General features: G+C 34.4%; 3 protein-coding genes across 5 annotated transcripts; 2 read left to right on the top strand and 1 right to left on the bottom strand.

Annotated features, from left to right (window-relative positions):
* Nucleotides 1–2,719: 2,719 nt before the first annotated feature.
* Nucleotides 2,720–3,922, top strand: LOC133822394 (uncharacterized). The gene is made up of 3 exons (XM_062254717.1): nucleotides 2,720–2,880; nucleotides 3,260–3,416; nucleotides 3,704–3,922. The coding sequence occupies exons 1-3, from the start codon at nucleotides 2,878–2,880 to the stop codon at nucleotides 3,748–3,750; spliced, it is 207 nt and encodes a 68-aa protein (XP_062110701.1). The 5' UTR covers nucleotides 2,720–2,877; the 3' UTR covers nucleotides 3,751–3,922.
* A 329-nt stretch (nucleotides 3,923–4,251) lies between these two features.
* Nucleotides 4,252–9,063, bottom strand: LOC133822393 (F-box only protein 6). 3 transcript variants are annotated; one of them, XM_062254714.1, is made up of 6 exons: nucleotides 8,919–9,063; nucleotides 8,763–8,793; nucleotides 8,023–8,098; nucleotides 7,345–7,427; nucleotides 6,496–6,640; nucleotides 4,252–5,753 (listed from the first exon to the last, which is right to left on the bottom strand). In XM_062254714.1, exons 5-6 carry the CDS (start codon nucleotides 6,506–6,508, stop codon nucleotides 4,498–4,500), a joined length of 1,269 nt encoding a protein of 422 aa, XP_062110698.1. In that variant the 5' UTR covers nucleotides 6,509–6,640; nucleotides 7,345–7,427; nucleotides 8,023–8,098; nucleotides 8,763–8,793; nucleotides 8,919–9,063; the 3' UTR covers nucleotides 4,252–4,497. The 3 variants fall into 3 exon arrangements, with proteins under 3 accessions (XP_062110698.1, XP_062110699.1, XP_062110700.1); XM_062254715.1 differs by lacking the exons at nucleotides 8,763–8,793; nucleotides 8,919–9,063 and adding an exon at nucleotides 8,512–8,675; XM_062254716.1 differs by lacking the exons at nucleotides 8,763–8,793; nucleotides 8,919–9,063 and adding an exon at nucleotides 8,343–8,484.
* Nucleotides 9,064–14,488: 5,425 nt separating this feature from the next.
* LOC133821026 (uncharacterized) lies at nucleotides 14,489–16,339 on the top strand. The gene is made up of 2 exons (XM_062253559.1): nucleotides 14,489–14,830; nucleotides 15,362–16,339. The coding sequence occupies exons 1-2, from the start codon at nucleotides 14,507–14,509 to the stop codon at nucleotides 15,884–15,886; spliced, it is 849 nt and encodes a 282-aa protein (XP_062109543.1). The 5' UTR covers nucleotides 14,489–14,506; the 3' UTR covers nucleotides 15,887–16,339.
* Nucleotides 16,340–22,496: the final 6,157 nt, after the last annotated feature.

The following is a 22,496-nucleotide window of genomic DNA, read 5'->3' as shown; positions in this document are numbered from 1 at the left end:
ACTCAATATTCATATAATTTTCAGAACAGTGATGAAATCTAGCAATGAAAATAAACTTAAAATTATAGAATTTTCACTTTTTTCAATTTGTACATCAATTTACTCAAAATCAAAATTATTCTAATCCATTAAACTCATAATCTTAATTATTCTAATTCATTAAACTACAATCATAATCTTACTTGTTCATTTGATGACAGCTCACAAAATGCAGTTGATGACAGTGACACTATTGTGAAAATAAGTAAAAGAAAATAAATACCAGGAAAAATATTGTCGCCGTTGAGGGTGGCCGAAGCTCGTCGCTGGCAAACTTTTCACAGTAGAATGAGGTTGCTGTCTTCAATGAAGAAGAAGAGAGAGACGTATGTGAAAGAGAAGGGAGGAAGACGATGGACACTATTGTTTAGGGCTTTGTTAAATGTATTAAGCCTATTTTATTTACAGAATCCTCCCACATCATCAAATTTTAAAAAAATGTAATAATTATAAAAATTAATTAAAATAAAAAGCCATTTTGCTAATATTAATATCTGATAAATTCATTTTGGTAAATTCCTCAAATTTTCTAACAAATTTGTTTATTAAAAAGCTGTCTTTCTAAATGCCATTGATTTTCTATTTTTTTTTTTTTTTTTTGAAGAAAATCAATTAAGTACCATTGGTTGATATGCATAATCATCTGAAACTATTATATATATTAATATAGAAACTCACTTAATTTGTGATATTAAATGGTGAGAGATATGTTTTATATTGGGTTATAATTTGTATAATGTTATATGTAATTACTAGGAAATATAATCGCGCTTCTCGCGATTTTATAATATATTTAAAGAGTTTTTATATTAATTTTGTTAATTATAATTTTTTTTAAAATAACATAATCTTGAGTAAGGAATTTTTTTATAATGATAGAAAATTATATATTTTTTTTGTATATATTTAGTAATTCCTCTATTTTTTTTAATGTCATGTTTGTGTAGTTCACCTGAATATATATATATATATATACATATATATTACCTCATCACTTAAACTATCTAAAAAAATTCAATTTTTTTTTTCAATTTCCTAATATTTTTCGCTTATTCTCATATAAATCATATAAAAGATTTTTAGGAAGTTACCTCACATCCGTTTGGTAGATTTTTTCAATATATAATTTACAAATTTAAAAGATATAAAAATATATATAGTACAAAATTATGTACATAAATATAAGTAATATGCTAAATATTAATACAAATTTCATTAACTAAAAAAAAATTATTTGGCAAGATTGAGTTAGTTAAATCAATCATGTATATAAGAAAAAAAATAGTAATATTTACACATAATGAATGAATGGTACTTTATATATAATCTAAAAGTATAATATCACAATGGTTTGTAAACCATGTGGGACTATATGGATTTTTTAAATGATTAATTAATTATTTTGTTAAATAAAAAAATTAGAAAAAATCACAAATTATGATAAAATAGATAAATTATATATAAATGATCAACTCACCCCCTTATAGCTCTCCTATATATAAGTATATATATATAAATATATAGATAGATATAGATATAGATTGTTGACACTGTTTTTCGTCAACTTAGAAAAGAAGAGCAATTAAACGAAAAATACCAGAGGAAACAATATATATATAGACACGATTTTTTACCCGGTTCAGCAATTAAAATTTGCCTAGTCCACGAGTTTGTATTATTAACTCTTTGGAATTCTCTTAAAGCTTTCTGGAAACAATTATCCTGAGTTTTCCCGATCTCAGTCTTTTTGTCCATACAAATGAATCGTCTCACTTTATTTATAGAGTGGTTTACTATATATCTTCCCACAGAATTCGGGTTAATATGTTACAAATCAATTAAAACAAATGTCATTAAATGCATTAGTTACTACGTACGTATATATATCCCATGATATTTGAGATTTAATAACAGATTACATCAGATCCCTTAAACATGAGGATTTTACAACTATAAATATGTTCACACAGCTTACGAGCTTAGGCATTTAACTCACACACCTTCGAGACCGTTCACCCATCGCGAGCTCGTCACCTCAGTTCACCTCTATTGTCGACAAGTAACATTGACGAGACCATCCTCTTCGAGCTCACAATACTTGATCTCGAATCGTCTTGTCTGAGGGCAGGAAATCAATTAGGAGATTTTATACAAGTGCTGAACCATTGCCATTGTGAGTTTCAGCCTAACTTATAATCTCGGAACACCTCCGAGACTACGTAGTTTCCGAGCTCACCAATCCTGACGATGTCACATTTACTATTCAGCGAGACTGTCTCTGACTTGCTGATTACATGACGACTATGTTTATTTCAAGCTTACACCTTACGAGCCTGAGTTTCGAGATCAAGATTTCCATTCTCGAAATCAGGGAGTAACATAGATATTATAAAGTATTAATGATAGAGTTTATATTGCCACAAAAAAATATTGTAGTATTTTTTAGAATAAAAAAATAATGCAGTTTATTTGATTTATTCGTATATAAATAAAAAGTACCCTTTATTTATTTTTTATTTTTTTAAAAAAAGTAAACCTAATATTTACCAACTGGTGCCAGCTCAGCTTAAATCCAGTAATGCCAGCTAAGCATATGTTACATGAAAGACGAATAATATAAGGACAAGTGTACAAAATTACGTGGTCCGACGAAATTGACTCGGTGCCTTATACACGGCTTTATACATATATTACAAAGAAAACACGTTTTTGAAAGATTGAGCAGACACATCGAACCGAAAGAGAGAGAAATAAGAGCGAGATAGTCGAATCGCCTGCGGCTCTCTTGTTCTCCAACCAGTTTCAAGCTTCGGGATCTATAATTTTGTGTCTGTGACCATGGTAAAATTTCAAACTTTGATCTCTGATAATTCTCATTTCTACGTTTGAGTTCTTGATAGGTGTTTCGAACTCCTTGATCTGATTAATTATAAATTGATATTGATCTGATCTACTATTTTTTGTTTCTTTGATCGAGAATATAAATTGGTATGTTGGTCTTAGGATTATAATTTGTCGCTTAAGTGGTTTTTAACGCTAATGTACGGTAGATCAGTTTGAATTCTGTCATGTGGTATAATCTCGTTGTGATTTCAAACATGAGATTGATAGATCTTGTAATATAGGTCACAGAATTTTGTGTGAATGGTGAAAAACTAGCGGATTGGGTGGTGTTTGAGAATGGTTCCTTGTTTAATATTTGATTGGTTGCTGTGTACAGACTACTTCAAGGCGTCTAGCAGATAGGAAGGTTGAGAAGTTCGATAAGAACATAACAAGAAGAGGAGCTGTGCCTGAGACCACCGTCAAAAAGGGAAAGGACTACCCTGTTGGCCCTATTTTACTTGGGTTCTTCATCTTCGTTGTTATTGGATCATGTAAGACTCAATCTCACATACCGCCTACTTGATTGATCAAGACAACCTTACCCAGTTACCATTATGGATATATTCGTTTGAAAAAAAAACTCAATATTTACATACATTGATAAAAAGGAACATTACTCAGTTAGGAGTAAATTGTGGTATATACCACTTGCATTGATCTGAAGGATCCTTGGCCGTTTACTTATGATTACTTTATTGTTTTGTTTGCGTAGTTAAAGTGCTGATCGTATTACATATTTTCTCTGTGCTGATCCAATTACATTGTTTCTCTGTAACAGCTCTCTTTCAGATAATCAGGACAGCCACAACTGGAGGCATGGCATAATTGTAACGTTGTCCGTACTCTGAAGTGTTACTCGGTCGTCTTTTACATTTTTTTTTTTTGGCCCAATCTAATTTGTTGTAGGAAGTTAATATACTTTACGAGACCAGAGGGTTACTCATGTTATGAAGAGCTTAAATATTTCAATAAACAGACCCCATTTGTTCGTCGATTATTCCTGTGTTTTTGGTTACCTCATTATGTGATTTATTTCGATGATATGGATATGCAAGGTAGTTTGTGAATGGCATGTGATATGACCGCGAGTTTAGTTGTCGATTTGACACAGGTTAATAAGAAAAAGCGCTATGAGTTTTAAAATATCTTGTTCAAACTAGTATGACAGACTTCAAAGATTAAAACACTTAGATGACACCCAAGTTGTAGTTCAATTTAAACACTTAGTAGTGACGATATTTAGAGGATCCTGAATCCCAGTGTTCAACATTTTCCTTTCGAGATATGAGTCTTCACTCTTCAGGTGTTTATCCTCCTGGGGAAAGATTAAAACGAGAATACACTACTTAAAAGTAATAGATAATGCAAACTGTGTTTTCATCAAGTTTCTACAAAATGGGGGAAATAATTTTTGCCATAAATCTTGGTTATGTCTAGTTAATTAAAACAATAATGAAAAATTTGGGCTGAAACACACTATTGTTCACAAGCTTTCAGCCACCCTTTATAGTGCGGCAAGAGAAGACCCCAAGCCTCAACCCAACATTCAGCTGTAAGAATCACAAAACTGAATCAAGCCGTAGCAGTCAGACATGGGTGAAATGCAGTGCCACATGCAATCCCTTGCCTCTTCTTTCCACGTGGCACCATGCAACCAGGAACCTTCAGCCATTCCCTAGTCACCACATTATATGTAACCAATCGGTTCATTTGTCTCGATCTCAATGACAACATGAGCAAACCTGTGTTACCCAAGCAAGTCATTCTAATGTGCTTTCCATAAAACTCCAAGCACCAGATGTTTGGCATTCTGTCAACCTCCTTCCACAAGAGCGTCATCTTTTGAAGCTCCCATATGCACACGCAAGTGGCAGCATTCTTTGTCAGCAGCCCGACAAGCATGATCCGGCCTCCACACTCAGCAAGTGTGTGGTCAGTCAGATGTAACGGGGCTGGAATTATGTACTGCTTCCAAATCCCTGTGATCAGATCATACGACACAACTCCTTCAGGGTCCGACCGCATGAAGTAAAGGGTGCCATTAACGTTAACTGCCTGTGACCTAAAGTTCAGACATAGTGGCAGCCTAATATTTGAAGGCATACTTCCTGGACGGTTCCAGGAGTTGTTGAGTGAGTCATAGACTTCATACTCCCCGTCACAACCCACCCATAGAATCTTGTAACCACCGCCGGTTGAACTCTCATTCATAGTCATCCCCACAGCAATACGAGACCATACTTTGACGGACCTTGCTGGCAACTCTTTAAAAGACTGAGTCAGGGGATTGCACACATAAAAGTTCCTATGACCAATATCATGAAAACAGACTAAGCCCCCAGCTGAAGCTACTGGAAAAAGAATCGTCTCTGTTGGAAGAGCTGGAATGGTAGGATGGTGCCACTTTTTCAAGGAAGGATTATAAATGGCTCCAGCACTCACGTTTTCATGGGTTATGGTGTAAAACCAGGGATTGGCTTGTTGGACCTGGGCACATTGCTCAGAGAAACTTTCCGAACTTAGCAAAGAATTCCATTTCTGGCAAACAGATCGAAAGCGGAAAAAAGTGGCAATGGGAAGTCTTGCAATAACAGCTTCGAAAAGGTCTTCTGGGAAATCTTTCCAAATTTCTTGTTCCATAACCACAGTGGTAGTGGTCATTCCCGAAGACTTTCTCCGGATCCGCTCCTTTCGAGATTTCTTCGAGGGAGGAGGCTTGTTAGATTCTAACATCTTAAAGCTCCCCAACCTTTCAGCAGGCATTACAAAACTGTAATACTCTGTAAAACTCATCTGAAGAGTCGTCATTAACATTGAGTAAACACCATCTGCCCAAAAGAGAATCAGAAGTTAACTTAAGTAGATTTGCTGCAGTTGTGAAAATACGGACCAAAATGCAGTAAAAACTAAATGCAACCCCATATTATAAACATTAATGGGTTTAACGTGTCGAAATATCAAAATTCAAGATGATCAGAAACTGAAACATGTTTTCACGGATTTTCTTCCTCTCCTTTGTTATAGTACTACTAGTTACTTGGGATTATTATGATTCTTAACCTTGGTTTTATTTTCATAACAATAACAAATTAGAAATATATGTATGCAACCAATCATCTTATATGATCTCAGTCAAACGCTTCACTTGCATAGACAAATAATGTCCAGATCATTTGCATACTTCAGATCACTTGTTAAAAAAAAGTGCATATGGTAAGTAATTCAGTTCACCATTCAACATGCTAAGTTGACTAGGATGCACATGCAACAAAGCCTCAAAATAAATCAACAAGATATTCTAGTGTCGGTTTATTTCCATTGACAATTGTGGTGTGATATAAAAACAGTGCTTACAAAAAGAAAGCCAATTCGTGCAAAGATAAATCAATTCGGAATCAATTATATTAAATTTTGGATTATGATGATATTGAAATCATGTGTTGATTGGGTTAAGAAAATACTTTATGTGTACACCATTAATTGAACTTTTGTGTTGCAATCTTTAACTAAAAAATCTGATTACAAACATTTAAAAAAAAAAAGATGTAAAATGATGTTCAAATAACTCACCATGTCCATACATAAAGAATAGATTGAAAGTATTCGTCCTTAGTGGGCCAGAATTTTACACCAATGAACAGTGGAGCATGCCAATCGTCTAGTAACTCTCCAGGTAAACAGCTCATTTCATATTTATGACCTCAAGTTGCAATATCTGTGCATCATTTCCATAATACTTGTATAAGAATGTGAATATTTGAGAGCCTAGACCTCTATAATCCATAAATTGGAAGATAAAAATAAAAACTAAGCAAGAATCAGGAGACAAGAAAATCAAACCCCTCACTTCCCAAATTGTGTTCAACCAAGAAATACAAATGCATGTCAACAATGAGCATACCCGGTATTGCAAATTATGAATCATGAAAATCAAATGCATTATTGAAAATTCAACAAGATTTCATCTTGGGTATATACAGATGTAAACTACCTTTCAACAAACAACCTGGTTAAAATCATAAAATGAAATATCAGAAAGAAAGTCCCTTCAGGTATTTAGCAAAACATATAACCTAGTAACATACCCTGCAAAATTATTGATATGTAATAACCAATGATTTTTATTTGTTAAAACCATTTCATATTCCAGAAACTACAGTGAGCATACTCAATGAGCTGGACATTAAATTGGCCAATAAAACAAATTAGGAGGAGATCAGACACATTAAAAAGCAACAAAACAGCTATCCTTCTCTAGAGTAGTAACCGGGTGTTGATCTCATCACTGATCAGTTCTAGAAAATAATTTTATAAGTACAACACTGAATATTTGTATTGAAATACAAAGCAAGAACAACATAGTACAGAAACATAAAATGGAAAAAACATTCTAAACGAAATGAAGTTAAAATTACTCACCAGGTGCATACATAAAGGTATCATCTACAGGTGTTCATCTTTTTTAGTAGGCCAGAAATTCACACTGGTGGAGTGTTAAGCTTCTGCATTTATAATACAAGATATTAGAACTATTTAATCCATGTCTCGTAATTGTACATGTGAAAAAACATACAGAGCCACAGAGTAAGTAAGCTGATTAAACTCGAGATCTTTTAGACCATCGCAGTGCTCCGACTGATTCATTTATAGGACCAGCCATCAGGTTCTAACCTACCCTTCATTTCACAATAAAATAACGAACTTGACAGATGCATCTCTCATTCCTTCATCATCATAGGCCATCCTCCGACTAACGATAATTAAGTAAACTGTAGGCAATGTGATTCAAAAATTGCTAAATTCCTTCTTCCCTAATTTCTTTTTTCCCCCTTCTATAATGGGATTGCAAGTGGCGCAATAACACACTTGTTATGCAAACATTTTGCAATACAGTTTCAATACAAAATTTATATGTTTGGAAAAAATAAAATATAACAACCCTGAAGAGAAGAAATTCAGTATTACAATAAAACTAGAGGGATATAATTTTATCTTTAGCTTGAGAAGAAGTAATCAAAGTTGAAGAGCTTCACAAATGGCAAAAAAAAAAAAAAACACAAAAAGAATAAGAAAGAGCAAGAAAAAAAAACTTCTCACCTTCAGCTACTTCCCACCTAAGTAGAGACGACCCCAGCAGCCATCGAACACCATCCAGAAGGGTTTGCCTGAAAGGCTGTAATGAAAAAGCATAATCAGATTCACCCATTAATAGATGAAATAAGAAACTATTCAGTTGAGCTAGATAGTTGGCTGGGTGTGGGAGTACGTGTGTGATCACAAACAGCTTAACCTTATTATTATTTCAGAAAAAACTTTTATAAATAGTAAAATATTATGCATTAGCAAGATAAAATTTTACTCAGAAACTCAAATTCCTGCATATGTCGAAAACAACAAAAAAATCCTCACACTCGGACCTTCAATCCACAAAGAATCTGTTTTGAGTGCATCATCGACTAGGAGTCCGAACATACCAATTTCAATTAAGCATATTTAAAGAATTAACAATCATAAATTACAGAAAAGTCTGATTCTGCGGACAAAATTCATGCCTCCATGAGTGTACATTTATATGTGAATTCGTACATGCAAACATCCCAAACCGAGCTATAAAACATTGTCGTCAATGGTGAGATAAGGTAGAAAAACCCTAAACATTCGCCGCTTCACAACAATTCACAGGCACAAAGAACAAAATCTAAATCGAATTAAGAACCACAAGAACAAAACAAAAAAAGTGAACCGCAACCTAATCTAACCTAACCTAACCACACCAAACCAAACCTAAGCAAGCAACCTCAATATTGAGGACAAGAGAGAGAGAAAGAGAGCACCACCTGAGAGAAATCGACGGCAATCGGAGACCACCTGAACGGGAGAGGACGACGCAGAATCAGAGTCAGAGGGAGGTGAGTTAGGAGACAAATATAAAAGGAGAGAGAAAGAAAGAACGGCTTATCGGAGAGATAGGTTGCCGGCGGTGTAGGACTTACCAAAACGGCGCGTTTCGCGTTGAGGACTCTGGGCTCTCTCTCTATTAATCTATATTTTTGTCCTCAGAAGGGAAGAATATGGTCTATACCTTTTTCACATTTAGACAAGTACGTAACGTTTTCTATAGTTCTATTATTATTTAATTGGATTGGATAAAAAATAAAACTAAAATTAAAGCAAATAGCACCAAAATTACAATAATTTTAATTTACTGTAATAATAGTTTTCCTTGCCTGCATTTATACATTTATCTTTTTGTCTTTTCTCTCAAAAATTTAGTTAAAAGTTCATTAAAAGCATTTTACAGTATTATTTTAATTTTTACAATTTTTTTATAACTAATACAAAGAGTATAACAATGCAAAAATAACAATATTTCAATAAGCATGAACGTTATATTTTAATTGTCTATTTTATACAAGCATGCAATAGTCATTTCTTTGTCCAAATTATTTTCTTTATCCAAACAAGAACTATATGTGGACACTTTCAAATTTTAACATATTATATATTTTTCAAATAATATATTTTAATTTATTCCATGATTTAAAAATTTATTTACAAACTTTAATGGGATTTTAAGCTAATAGAGACGTGACGTGGTCTCAAAACAACAAGGGGGGACAGTAAACGAGACAACAACTTAGGACAGAGGATACCCTTCTATCATAAGAAACACTTATTAACTAAATCAAGTCATACTACTATACAAGCGTCGATAATTATGGTGCCACATGTGATCCAATACCGTTTCTTTCCACGTGGCACCATGCAACTTGGAACATTCAACCATTCATTTATTGACACGTGGTAAAGTTGTCTTTACCCAACTAAGCCATTTTAACGCGCTTTTGATAAAACTCTCCATCACACTACGCTAATTCGTACTTATTTGCATTTAATTGAATAATAAGATGAGAAAAGTTGTATCCTGACATTCGAAAAAAGTAAATAAATGCTCAAAATTAAATCAATCTTACTTTAAAAATTAAAATTAAATTACGAAGTACTTTAACTATCATAAATTAAATTAAGGATAAATTGTGGCTCAAATACTTGATATTTTTAAAATATTACATTTTTATACATAATTTTTTTATAGTAAATATACTTAATTTTTTCAAAATGTTATACTTTTATATTTATTTTTTTTCAGTAAATATTATCAAATATTTTCAAAATGTTACACTTTCATATTTATTTATTTTATATTATTTTGAGAAATAATAAAAAAAAAATTAAAAATGTATATTTTTAATTTTAAATTATTTTCACATTCTTATTCTTCCTCAAAATAATAAAATAATTATTTAAAATTAATCAAAATAATTAAAATTTATATTTTTCCTTCACTTTTAAAAAAAAAAACTTATATTATAAATTGATGAAAAAATATAAACTTTTAATTATTTTAAATGATTTTTATTAATTTTTAATTTAAAATAATTATATTGAGAAAGAATAAGAATGAGAAAATATTTAAAATTTAAAACCTATATTTTTCCTTCACTTTTTTATTATTTTTTAAAATAATAAAAAAATAGATATAAAAGTACAACATTTTAAATATTGAGTTTACCAGAAGAAAAAATAAGTATAAAAGTGTAACATTTTGAAAACATTAATGAAAGGTTTGGTATAAGGTTTGAGTTTGTGGGAGTATAGTTAAAGAAAATTTAGATTAAGAAAATATAAAATTCAAGTGTTTAAAATGATTAATATTACTCTCAAATCAACCTAAAAAAATACGACTCACCTGAAAACACAAACTCTCAAACCATTAAATATAAATTTAACAAACAAGAGTTAGATTTGACATTCATATTCCCATCAAACCAAACCATTTTACCAAACACCCCTAATTATTTTAGGTGCAATTTATTTTTAAATTAAATTAAAAATAATGTACATTAATTAATATAACTTTTTGGAGTGCCCATAAGATAAGATGAGAAATAAATAAGAAAAATGTAAAATCATACCATATCTTATAGTGGTAATTTTTAGGTGGATTTGATGGATGAATTATGGTGGTAATTATGTGACATGAAGTGAAATAATTAGTAATAACTACAATCCACGTGTGGGGAGTGTGAACGGGTTCAAGCTAAGCCTAAAATGGTCAAGAAAACGAAAGATGAGAGAACATAAGCATTTGAAACAGCGAAGCATAGGGAAATTTGATAAATCATGCTTACATTAGCTTAATAATTAAAATTTGAACCAAAGTTAACCACCCTATGATACAAATGCTTATCTTTCATTTAATACCAAAAATACCCCTCTCATAACAAAATCCCATACCTTTCCTCTCTAAAATCTTGCAAAAAAGATACACATGGGTAAGTAATTTTCTTTGATTCTTGTTGTTGTTGGTTGTTTTTATGATTTAGATTGCTGTTTAGATGTTGGATCTGTAGTTTGTTGGTATTTTTTGCTGTTTTTTTGGTGAAAATCGTGGTCTGTGAAAATCTGCGTTTTTTTGGGTTCCTTGAATTTTTTTCTAAATGCCCGATAGTGTCCGATATAGGCCCGATGCAGGGACGATAGTTGTTGGGTTTCAAGGTTAGTGATGAGGTCCGATGGCCACCCGATGCTTGCCCGATATGTTTTGGTTACCCGATGGTCATTAAGGTTCGATGGCTACCCGATGGTTGCCCGATATTTATTTTCATTCTACAAACCCTTTAAGTACGATAATGGATCGATACGAGTCCGATGCATGCCCGATAGTTGTTATTAAGTTAATGCAGACCTATTAGTACGATTGTACACGATGGTACCCGATAAGTGCCCGATGCTTGCCCAATAGTACGATGGTACACGATTGTACCCGATGGTACACGATAGTGATAAAAAAAACTTGATAAAAACCGTACCTTTCGGCTTTTCCCCTGCCCATTTCCCGTTCCCTCCCAAATCCCAACTCTTCACTCCCACAAAACCATCGAGCAACATAAGTACTCACACCCGACGCTTCTCTCTCCCTCACCCACCATCACCCGACGCTGCTCTCTCCCTCACCCGACGGTCGGAAAAACCCCCACCGGAGACGTAGAAAAACCAAGCCCCAACCCCCACTGGAGACGAAGAAAAACCAAGCCCCAACCCCCACCGGAGACGAAGAAAAACCAAGCTCCAACCCCTCACCGGAGAAGAAAAACCGACACCCCATTGCGCAAAAATGTCTAGGGTATGTGTTTTTTTTAATCTCTTCTCCATTAAAAAATGTTATAGTATGTATTGTTGAATTTGACTGTGTTAAATCTGACTGTGTGACATCTGATAAACCGTAAAATTTTGAAAAAAATTTCTGGGTTTTTTTAGAGGTACGATAAGGTACGATAGTGGGTCGATATGGGTACGATAGTATTTGTGTTTCTCATAACTTCAGGTTGAAGATGAGTGTACGATAGGGGTACGATAGTGGTTCGATGGTGGTACGATAGGTTGTGTTTTCTGATAACTTGAGGTTGAAGATGGAGGTACGATAGGGTACGATGTTGGGTACGATGTGTGCCCGATAGTGGGAACAAATTGTTGTGTATGTTATAATACGATGGTGTACGATGTGAGGTACGATTGTGCACGATAATGTTATAGTTCCAGTTTTCCATTGGTGTCCGATATGGTGCGATAGATTCCGATAGTTGCTCGATAGTATATTGCAGAATATAAAATTTGATGTTTTTTTTTGTTATTCTATTTAATTGGGTATTTATTTGTTTTATGCAGAACTTAAGACCTCCACAACTGATAGTTCCAGTAGAGGAACATTTTACGGGACGTATCACTTGGCGCGGCAGTTGGTACTTTCCAAAGATTAAAGCAAAATTTATACAGTGTGGTTTATTGGATAGGGTGAAGGAATCCCCTTTCAAACAGTTCTTCATGGCGGAACCATTAAATTTTTCTGGTGCCTTAGTCCATCAATTGTTGTTGCACAAATTCAGAGGGGAGAAGACTGACGAAGTCCAGTTTTATATTGGGAAAAAAAGATGTAGATTTAGCCAATTGGAGTTCGCTTTAGTTACTGGTTTAAATTTTGAGGCCGGACCGTCTGAAGCTGAGATTAAAGCGAAGACCACTTCGGATCGGTTAATTCTTGAGTACTTCAATGGTCATTCCCAAGTGAGCATAGGGCAACTGCGCAGAACTTTTGAGAGTTGTCAAATAGTTGATGATGTGTACAAGATGGGTTTGTGCTTATTAGTTGAGGGTGTTTTGAAAGGTCGTGAGGAGAAGTTGATGGTTTGGACTGACATGCTGAAGATGGTAGACGATGTTGACTTCTTTTTCCAGTACCCGTGGGGGAAGATATCATACCAGAAGTTGTTACAAACTTGTCAAAAAGACTTTGTTGAAATGAAGAAGCATTTACAGAAGAAGATTGAGAAAGGAAAGACTCAAAAGGAGGCCAAGTACTCTATTTATGGGTATGCTGCAGCATTGCAGTATTGGGCTTTTGAGTCCATCATTGAGTTGGGTCAGGATCATGCTGTGAGATTGGGCCAAGGCATACCAAGAATGATCAACTGGCAGAGCAAGGAGAAAGTAGAGATACACAAAGAGCAACTTATTAAGTTGTTTGCCAAAAAGGTGAGCTTTTACTTTACTTTTGAATGTTCTATATTTTTTTCTAGATATGCAATTTTATGGGTACTGCACGATAGGAATACGATAGAGTACGATTTGAGTACGATTATGGGGTTATTTTGTGGTTTTTTGTCAACTGTTTGAAAACTGACTAAGTGGTACGATTTGGTACGATGATGGTCCGATGGGGGTACGATATGTATTCTTTGTTAATGTAGTAGTAGTGGTACGATATTGGTACGATGTTGTACGATGATGGTACGATAGTTAGCAAGCAATTCTCACTTACGGGTACGATATTGTTATGTTATGGGTACGATATGGGTACGATAATTGCATGATGTGGGTACGATATGGGTACGATTGGGGTACGATAGTTTACCAATTGACATGATATATTGTTTTACTTTCCAATCTAAATATGCATTGTTTTTTGTGGCAGTTGACAGTATACCCCTACCTGTGTGCCCGACCTGCTGAAGAACAGTATGTGAGGACCCTTACAGACAATGAAGCCCCATTGTATGTGGACATGGGGTTAGAGGAACTAGAGGTGGGTCCCGATGGACAGCCTACACAGGAAGCCTTACAGAGCCAGGCTGAAAAGCTTGCTGAAAAGTTAGCTGAGCAAGCAGAAGCAGCAAATATTTTTAAGGAGGTTCCACCAGCTCAACCTGAGGCACCTGAGGTTCCCCCATCAACACCTCATGCCAGCACCTCCTCCCAAGCTGAGCAACCAGGCTACTCTATGATTTTGGCCAGGTTGGAAAAGGTTGAAGGGCAACAAAGTGCCCTTATTAAAGGTCAGTCCGAGATCTTGGGTCAATTGCAGAAGCTTATGACAATGATGGAAGATCTTAGTAGGCCAGTTCCAGATCCACACCCTCAGTCCACTGAAGAAGGCCCTCAGTCTCCTGTAGATGAAGACATTCTCCCTAACGATTACAGACCTGATGATGTAGATGATCACATTTTTCGCACACCAGAGGATATGCAAATTACTGTAATCGGAGATACTGAAGATTCTGAAGTACAATTCTTAAACATAGCTCCACCAGCACCGGAGAAGAGGAGAGAAAGAAAGAGGCCTAGGTGGTTCGATGAGTACACTGCAATGAGGAAAAGGAATAAGAAATCGAAGACAGCAGTGAATGTGGATCCATTGAGGGTTGTTGATGGTAAATTACTTATGACCTTTCACAAGTGGTTGCTTGGCACCATTGGGAATAAATATCCGAGGGAATGCTTCTCAGGGACACACGATGCTGCTTGGTTCCTGAAACTGCATACTCCGAGGACATGGCTTTCTGACTCTGTAAGTTTTCTATAACTTCATAATTAAATAATGTTGAAAATTTATTTAAATGTTTCTATATATAGTGGTACGATATGGGTACGATATGGTACGAAAGTAGTACGATAATTATAAGTGTCAAATTATAAACTGTTTATGTCAATGGTACGATGGTGGTACGACATTAGCACGATAGTGGTACGATATAATTTGTTAAGTAGTTACTATTACCATCATAAATTTAGAATTTGTAGTGGGACAATTTAGGTACGATGGTAGTACGATAATGTACGATGATGGTACGACAGTGGGACGCTAGTGGGTACGATGGTGTATAATACTAGTTTTTGCCATAAAGGTACGATGATGGTACGACATTAACACGATATTGGTACGATAGAAGGTTTTATTGTTAATATATTCATGTACGATTGGGGTACGATAATGGTACGATTGGGGTACGATAGTTACTATATTCATGTCTGATAGTTTTTTTGTTTGTTTATTTTGGTACGATATTGTGGTTACTGACTTAATTTTCCTTTAATGTAGCATTTAGATGCAGCATTTCATCTCATGAGGAGGCGTCTAGAATTTTATCCTAACGTGTACCCTCAGAAATGTGTTGTTATGCCTACAATTTTTCCCGAATCATTGAAGGGTCGGTGGGACGCTTTTCCAGGTTCTGACTACTCTAGATTTAGTTGGGATGACAGTATATTGGACCTGGTTAGGGGTGATGCAGTCCAGTTCTTACCGAGTTGGCAGAACAAGGAGTTCATTTATTTTGCCCTCTTCTTGAAAGACCAAATGCATTGGGTAGCTGTAGAGGCAGACCTGAATGGGTGGATGCTCAACATCTTTGACTCCAGTATTGGATCAATTTCCGAAAACGATTTGATCAGCTTGATGGTTGACTGGTGTACCATTTTCCCGTCGGTCTTGCGACAGTCCGGTTTATTTGAGAACCATGACGTTATACTCGCGCCTCAGTTGACAGCATCAGAGAGTCAGGTCAGACCCTTCGATTGGAAACTCATTCCACGTGAATTCGTACCGCAAACAAAATCCAGGTGAACTTTATTAAATATCACATATTAATTATTATTTCTTAATTACAAAACTTTATTAAATTATTGTTTATTTTCTAATGCAGTGGCGATTGCGGATGTTACGTAATTGAGCATATTGAACATAAGCTTCTACAACTACCATTTGATAATGTAACTGACAATAATATGAAACTTTTTAGGCAAAGGTGGTGTGTAGACTTATTCTACCAAAACTTATGTTGAACGGTCTTAATTTTTTTGAATTGTATAATTTTTTTGATTGCTCTTTTTGTAATTACTACATTTTAATGTGCTTAATCTTTGCATCGTACTATCATCGATCACTATCGTACTCTATCGTACCCTCACTTGCCTCACAAATTTCACGAACAGTCCTGAAACCATACCATCGTACCATTATCGGACAAATATCGTACATTATCGTACCCTAATGTCGTACATTAACTATCGTACTACATCGAGCAACGTCGTACCATATTGTAAGATACATTTAAATAATCCTACAACAAACAATATCGTGCATTGTCGTACCGGCATCGTGCACTATCGAACCAACACTGGATTATTACATATTTAAGAGTTTCATAATGGAGAAAAAAATAGAAAAAAATCTGCAAAATCCAGCACATAACAAATATTACTAGTTCAAGCAGAAATAAAACATAATAGGTCAACTAGAATACAAACAAAACAAGTTAACCTCGGTACTTGCAAGACGCTTTGTTGTGCCCTTTACCACCACACTTGCTACAACATCGTTGTATCACAACCTTGTCTCCATTAGAAGGATATCGATTTTTCCTAATTCGTCCGACCTTTTGCTTCTTCGGTCGGCCTACAGGTTTCTTCTCAATCGGTACTCCAACTTGGATGTTCTTAATGTCTTCAGGCAATTCCCAATCATCCTCATCACCAACTGGCATAATTGTCCCCTCATATGTGCTCTTCCAACTCTCTCTTGTGTAATATTGAGAGCACAATGCGTACATGCTAATATTTCGTTCTTGAGCAGCAGCACATGCATGTGGACAAGGAATCTTCATGATTTGGAATAGGCCGCAACTGCATTGTCGTGCCTCCAAATCAACTATACCACCGCTCTGAACTGTTCCTCCGGGGTGGACATTAAATGTATAAGGTCCAGCTCTGTCGACGCTTAAGAACCGAGATTTCTCAAATTGACATGACAAGTCCCCCTCCATAACTGGTGATAGAGTCGTGCTACACTTTTCAGCGTTTTCCTTTCGAGTAGCAAACCATGTTTGAATAGTAAACCTGATGAATTCAACAAAAGCAGTGATCGGGAAGGCTCTTGCGTCCTTAGTTTTGCTGTTGAAACTTTCAGCCCAATTACTTGTCATTACATTGTAACGGTCCCCTGGAAAGTACGCACGAACCCATCTTTCAAATCCAATGCCCTCAAGATATAGTGCAACTCGAACATCCATTGCTTTTATCTTTTCAAATTCTCTTTCAAAATCTGTCTTCTTATACGAGTATGCACAACTGTAAATATGATCCGTGAAGCAATCAGTCTTGAACTTGCTAGCCACGTTCATAATAATGTGGTGGTAGCATGCGCCATGGGGTGCATCAGGGAAGACAAGTTCCAAAGCATGAACAATGCTTTGATGCCTATCCGATACGAATGCTAAGTTCTCAACATCACCAATCGCTTGTTTCAACTTCCTCATGAAATAGGTCCAAGAGTCGTGGTTCTCACTGTCAACCATTGCGAAAGCAATCGGAAATATGTGGCTGTCTGAATCCAATGCCACGGCACACAACATTTGGCCACCATACCTAGTTTTCAAGAAGGACCCATCAATACATATAACAGGTCGACAAAACTTGAATCCCCGCCTACAAGCACCCAGAGAAAAAAAGCAATACTTGAAGCGACCCTCGTCTACCTTGAAATCAGTAATGGAATCGGGATTGTTCAACCGCAGCATGTGCAAGTACCCAGGTAACTTCGAATATGAAGCTTCAGGCGTACCCCTAACTATGTGGAGTGCTTTCTCTCTGCATCTCCAAGCCTTCTCATAACTCATTTCGATCCCGAAAGAATTCTTCATATCTTCTCTTATTTTGGAGGCTAAATAATCTGAACCGTTAACTGAGAATTTATCCTTGATCAGTTCGGCAACTACCAAAGGTGATGCTTGACGGTTATCTTTTTTTCGAACATCGAGGGAACATGTGTGTACATTTTCAAATGCTGTCACCTCGAACATGTTAGAAAGTTGCTTCTTCTTCCCTCTTAACCTCCACCCACAATCAGGATCCTTGCATGTAATATACCAAACATCAGTACCAGACTTCTTAACTATAAAGTCGAATCCCTTCTTCATTGCAAACAAGCCAGCAACCTTTTTTAAATGTTCCTTGTCTCTGAAAAACTTTCCTAAATGAATCTCCCCGCCCGATGTGCCACCCATAGATATATAGTGACTATTATCCTCAATGTCTTCTCTTGTAAACATCTGAGCTTTGAATTTACTATAATATGTCGAAGAAGAGAGTGGATCACTAAATTCTCTAGCATCATTTGTTCCGTCTGGACGACTACTACTAGTACCAGGTGTTTGGCGATCTTCTCTACGGGGTCTACTTCTACATGTTGTTTGCCTCGGTATTTGGTACGACAGTGGACTCAGGCTCAAAGCTTGAGAACGGACCTCTGTTTCTTGGTCGTCATTGCCCTCAAAATCATTTTCAGGGTCAGGACAATCAGGAAAATCATCATGAAATGGCATCTGTGCTACATGGTCAACTGTTGGTATGAAAGGGTTTGATTCAGGTACAGCAGTGGCTACCAGCACCTCCGGATTTGTTTCTGGAACATAAGTCCCAACCTCACTACGAGTATCCTTAACAGTACTTGGTGGAGGATTACGATAAACAATGATATTCTTCTCCACCAAAGTCACAAAAAGGGGAACAAATTCATCTGGCTTCTTCAAAAGCATTGACAAATATAAGCTTACACCCTTGTCATTCCTTATAAGTTCAGGCCGATACATTAACCCTTTCATGTACTTATAATTCACTTCTAATTTCAGGTCATACTGCACTTTGTCAACCTCCAGCTCTGAGTACAGAAGTTCAACAAGTTGTGAGTAAGTTATGTCCTTCTCCAACTCGAACGTTAAATTTTCGGCTCCATTAAAAACCCAATCTCTACCTTCACGCTCCCAAACACCATTATACATTAAGTACGCGAACAAAGTTGACCCTATCATGTACAAAGAAAAAAAATCAGTAAATGGCAACAAAATGTCGAAATTTAGTTCAAATGTTTGGGAATCGTACCAGTATCGGGCCATATCGGGCGGTATCGGGCAAAGTTTTATTTATGTTTTTTGATCACTTAAAACACTAATATCGGGCAAGTATCGGGTAACATCGAGTACCATCGTACTATTAGGTCAGCAGTAACTTAATAATAACTATCGGGCATATATCGGACTACTATCGATCCATTATCGTACTTAAAAGGATGTGTAGATTTAAAATAATAATCGGGGCAACCATCGGGTAGCCATCGTACCCTTATAACCATCGGGTAACCAAACTATCGGGCAACCATCGGGTTGCCATCGGACCTTCATCCCTAACCTTGAAACTCAACAAATATCGTGCCTGTATCGGGTCTCTATCGGACACTATCGGGCATTTAGAAAAAAACTCAGGGAACCCAAGAAAACGCAGATTTTCACATGACACGATTTTCACCCAAAAAAACAGCAAAAAATACCAACAAACTATAGATCCAACATATAAACAGCATTATGAATCATAAAAGCAACCAACAACAACAAGAATCAAAGAAAATCACTTACCCATTTAATATCTTCACTATGAGCAAAAATAACACAAAGCTTGGTGTTTCTCCTCAAACAATCCACAATGTCCGAATGTGTATCTTTCTTGCAAGATTTTAGTATAAAAATTTTGTGTGTAAAACGTATGGTGAAGAGAGAGTGAGAGAGAATGTATGGTGAAGAGAGGTATGGTGAAGAGAGGTAGAGAGGAAGAGGGAGAATAGAGAGGAAAGGTGTTATGAGAGGGGTATTTTTGGTATTAAATGAAAGATGAGCATTGATATCATATGGTGGTTAACTTTAGTTCAAATTTTAATTATTAAGCTAATGTAAGTATGATTAATCAAATTTCCCGAAGCATATAAACCTTTTGGGAAATCAACGGCTGGGATTAAATCTCTTCATCCACCTTTACTTTCTCTCTCTCTTTCTAAGACCTTGTTCGATCCACGAACGCGGCATGATTGACCCACTACCTTTATTTTTCCAATTATATGATGATTTTGTTGGAATTACGGAAGTACCTACTCTCCAACTCCTTTGCCTTTCTTTGCACAATATGCCCATAATTTCCCCCCAAACACAACCCAATCAATTAGTACTTGTTATTATCCTTCTTTCTTTTTTCCTTTTTCTTTTTCTCTTCTTGCTTTTTTTATTTTTATTTTTATTTTTATTTTTTATTTTATTTAAAATTTAAGTGATGTTATAATCATGGTTTATATTTTTTTTTGACCAATTAATAATAATGAAGATGTTCAAACCAGCTTTCAAGTAATTAGGATGGGTGAAATCATTGCTTCACTTTTCAGTTAGACCCCCTGTAGTGTTCAAATGTAGTTTTTGTTTTGAAATTTTGGATTTTTTATTTTTATAAATGTCATTCCACAATTAATGTATAGCCATAGTTTATGGTTGAAATGCTCGCTTATATATTTATTACACACACTAATACATTATATTGGAACTTATTTTTTTTCTTATTTATATTTAAATAAAAATAAGAGTTTTTTTTACATATAAAAAACTTTTAGAATTATATTATAAAAGTTAAAAATTACAAAAGAAAATCTTATAAAATTGGAGGAAATAATATTTTGCTCTCGCAACAAAAAATTTCTTGGAGCACTCCTAATGATTTATCTACTCAATTTTCATAATATATAACCAGTATCTATCACCATTATTTTTTTCATTTTTTTTATGTTATTACATATTATATATTTTATTCATTTCAAATATAAAAATAATAAGGAGAGACTAAAAAATGGGAGATGAAAGAAGAGAGAGATATTATTTTTAAAAATATTTAAAAAATGAATAAAAATAATAATAACTAAATATAGAAAATACACACTATAACATAAGGTTAAAAAAATTATAAAATTAAACATTCATTACAGTATTTTTTGAACTTTTCTTTTAATATTTTAAAACTACTATGAATGCTCTTAACACAAAGTTTTTTTTTTAATTATTGATTGATTTATTTTTGGTGTTGGCCAAGTTCATCTAAGCCTCTGATCCTAGATATATATTTTTTTTAAAAAAAGGGATTAGATATCATTTAGTTTAGTCATATGTATATATAATGTAATATTCTTCAGTGTTAACTATAGTCAAAATGAGTAGCAGGACATAATAAATGGGGTGGGGTTTGGTCTCTGTGATAAAATATAATATAGTGAAGACGATGAAGAAAGTAATTGTAAACGTCTCTTGTGTGCTAGCTAAAGCAACTTGCACTTTGTAATTGAGTGGGTAGACCGGTATAGACATTCTATGTTAGCATGAACTGGCTATTATTAATCTTTTTTTTTTCCCCAAATAAATAAATAATGCTTATCTAATCCCAATTTTTAATAAAAAAATATATATTAATGGATAATTATTTGATAGATGCATAAAAAATATCGGGTGTTTTTTATTTATTGTATTTGAAAAAATTATAACCCAGTTTTTTTAATAATAGTGTATATTATATTTATAGCAAACAATTTACTAATTTTCAGAAAATTCCAAATAATTTATAGTGTCCAAATCAGAATTCAAATAGTTAATTATAGGAATGATTAACTTTTTTTATAAAAGTGGAAAATAGACTGTTTAAATTTTGATTTTGACACTGTAAATTATTTGAAATTTCTTAAAAAAATTTAAAATATTTGTCATAAATATAATATTCATTATCATAAAAAAAAATTTGAGTTATAATTTTTTTAAATACCAAAATTAGAAAATTAGCCTAGGGTCTTAGCATTTTCTATGCCCAGAATTATCCTATATTATATATGCTAGCTGATTATATAGGTATAGGTTTGAGACAACAGCCATATGAAATTTCATTTCAGGTGTATAGGACTTTCCTTTACCTAAAAAACAGTTGCATTACAAGTAACCCTTCTATACGCTATGTTCATTGCCTTTCCTTACATCATAAACTCCATTACAAATTAAAATATAATTTTTTTAGATTGTTTGTTACAAGAAATACGTGATTATCTAAAATCATATAAAATAATATTTAATTATCCATGTAACTTTTCAAATACAACTTTGAAAATATTATATGAGTGTATTTAATTTTACATGAAAATATTAACATTATAATAATTGAACAAGATAATATTCCAAAATGAGAAGCTTGGTATTTTTGTTTTTTACAATGATAAATTTTTAATAATTATTCACAAAATAACTTTCCAAACATACTCAACACCTCATCTAATATACTCAAAGCCTTGTTGGATCCCTTAAAAAAAAATCCTTATTTGAAAATCTTTTTCT

The sequence above is a fragment of the Humulus lupulus genome, chromosome 3 (assembly GCF_963169125.1).
Source record: "Humulus lupulus chromosome 3, drHumLupu1.1, whole genome shotgun sequence".
Taxonomy (NCBI): Eukaryota; Viridiplantae; Streptophyta; class Magnoliopsida; order Rosales; family Cannabaceae; genus Humulus; species Humulus lupulus.
Note: the sequence above shows the minus strand (reverse complement) of the source record. Positions and strands in the feature narration are given on the sequence as shown.

Bases quoted from the DNA above. Each gene is read 5' to 3' on its own strand.
- LOC133822394 (XM_062254717.1), top strand. The intron at 3,417-3,703 runs GTAAGACTCAAT...TCTCTGTAACAG, and splicing joins CTTCGTTGTTATTGGATCAT to CTCTCTTTCAGATAATCAGG.
- LOC133821026 (XM_062253559.1), top strand. From the start codon at position 14,507: ATGCAAATTACTGTAATCGGAGATACTGAAGATTCTGAAGTACAATTC. The intron at 14,831-15,361 runs GTAAGTTTTCTA...CCTTTAATGTAG, and splicing joins GGACATGGCTTTCTGACTCT to CATTTAGATGCAGCATTTCA.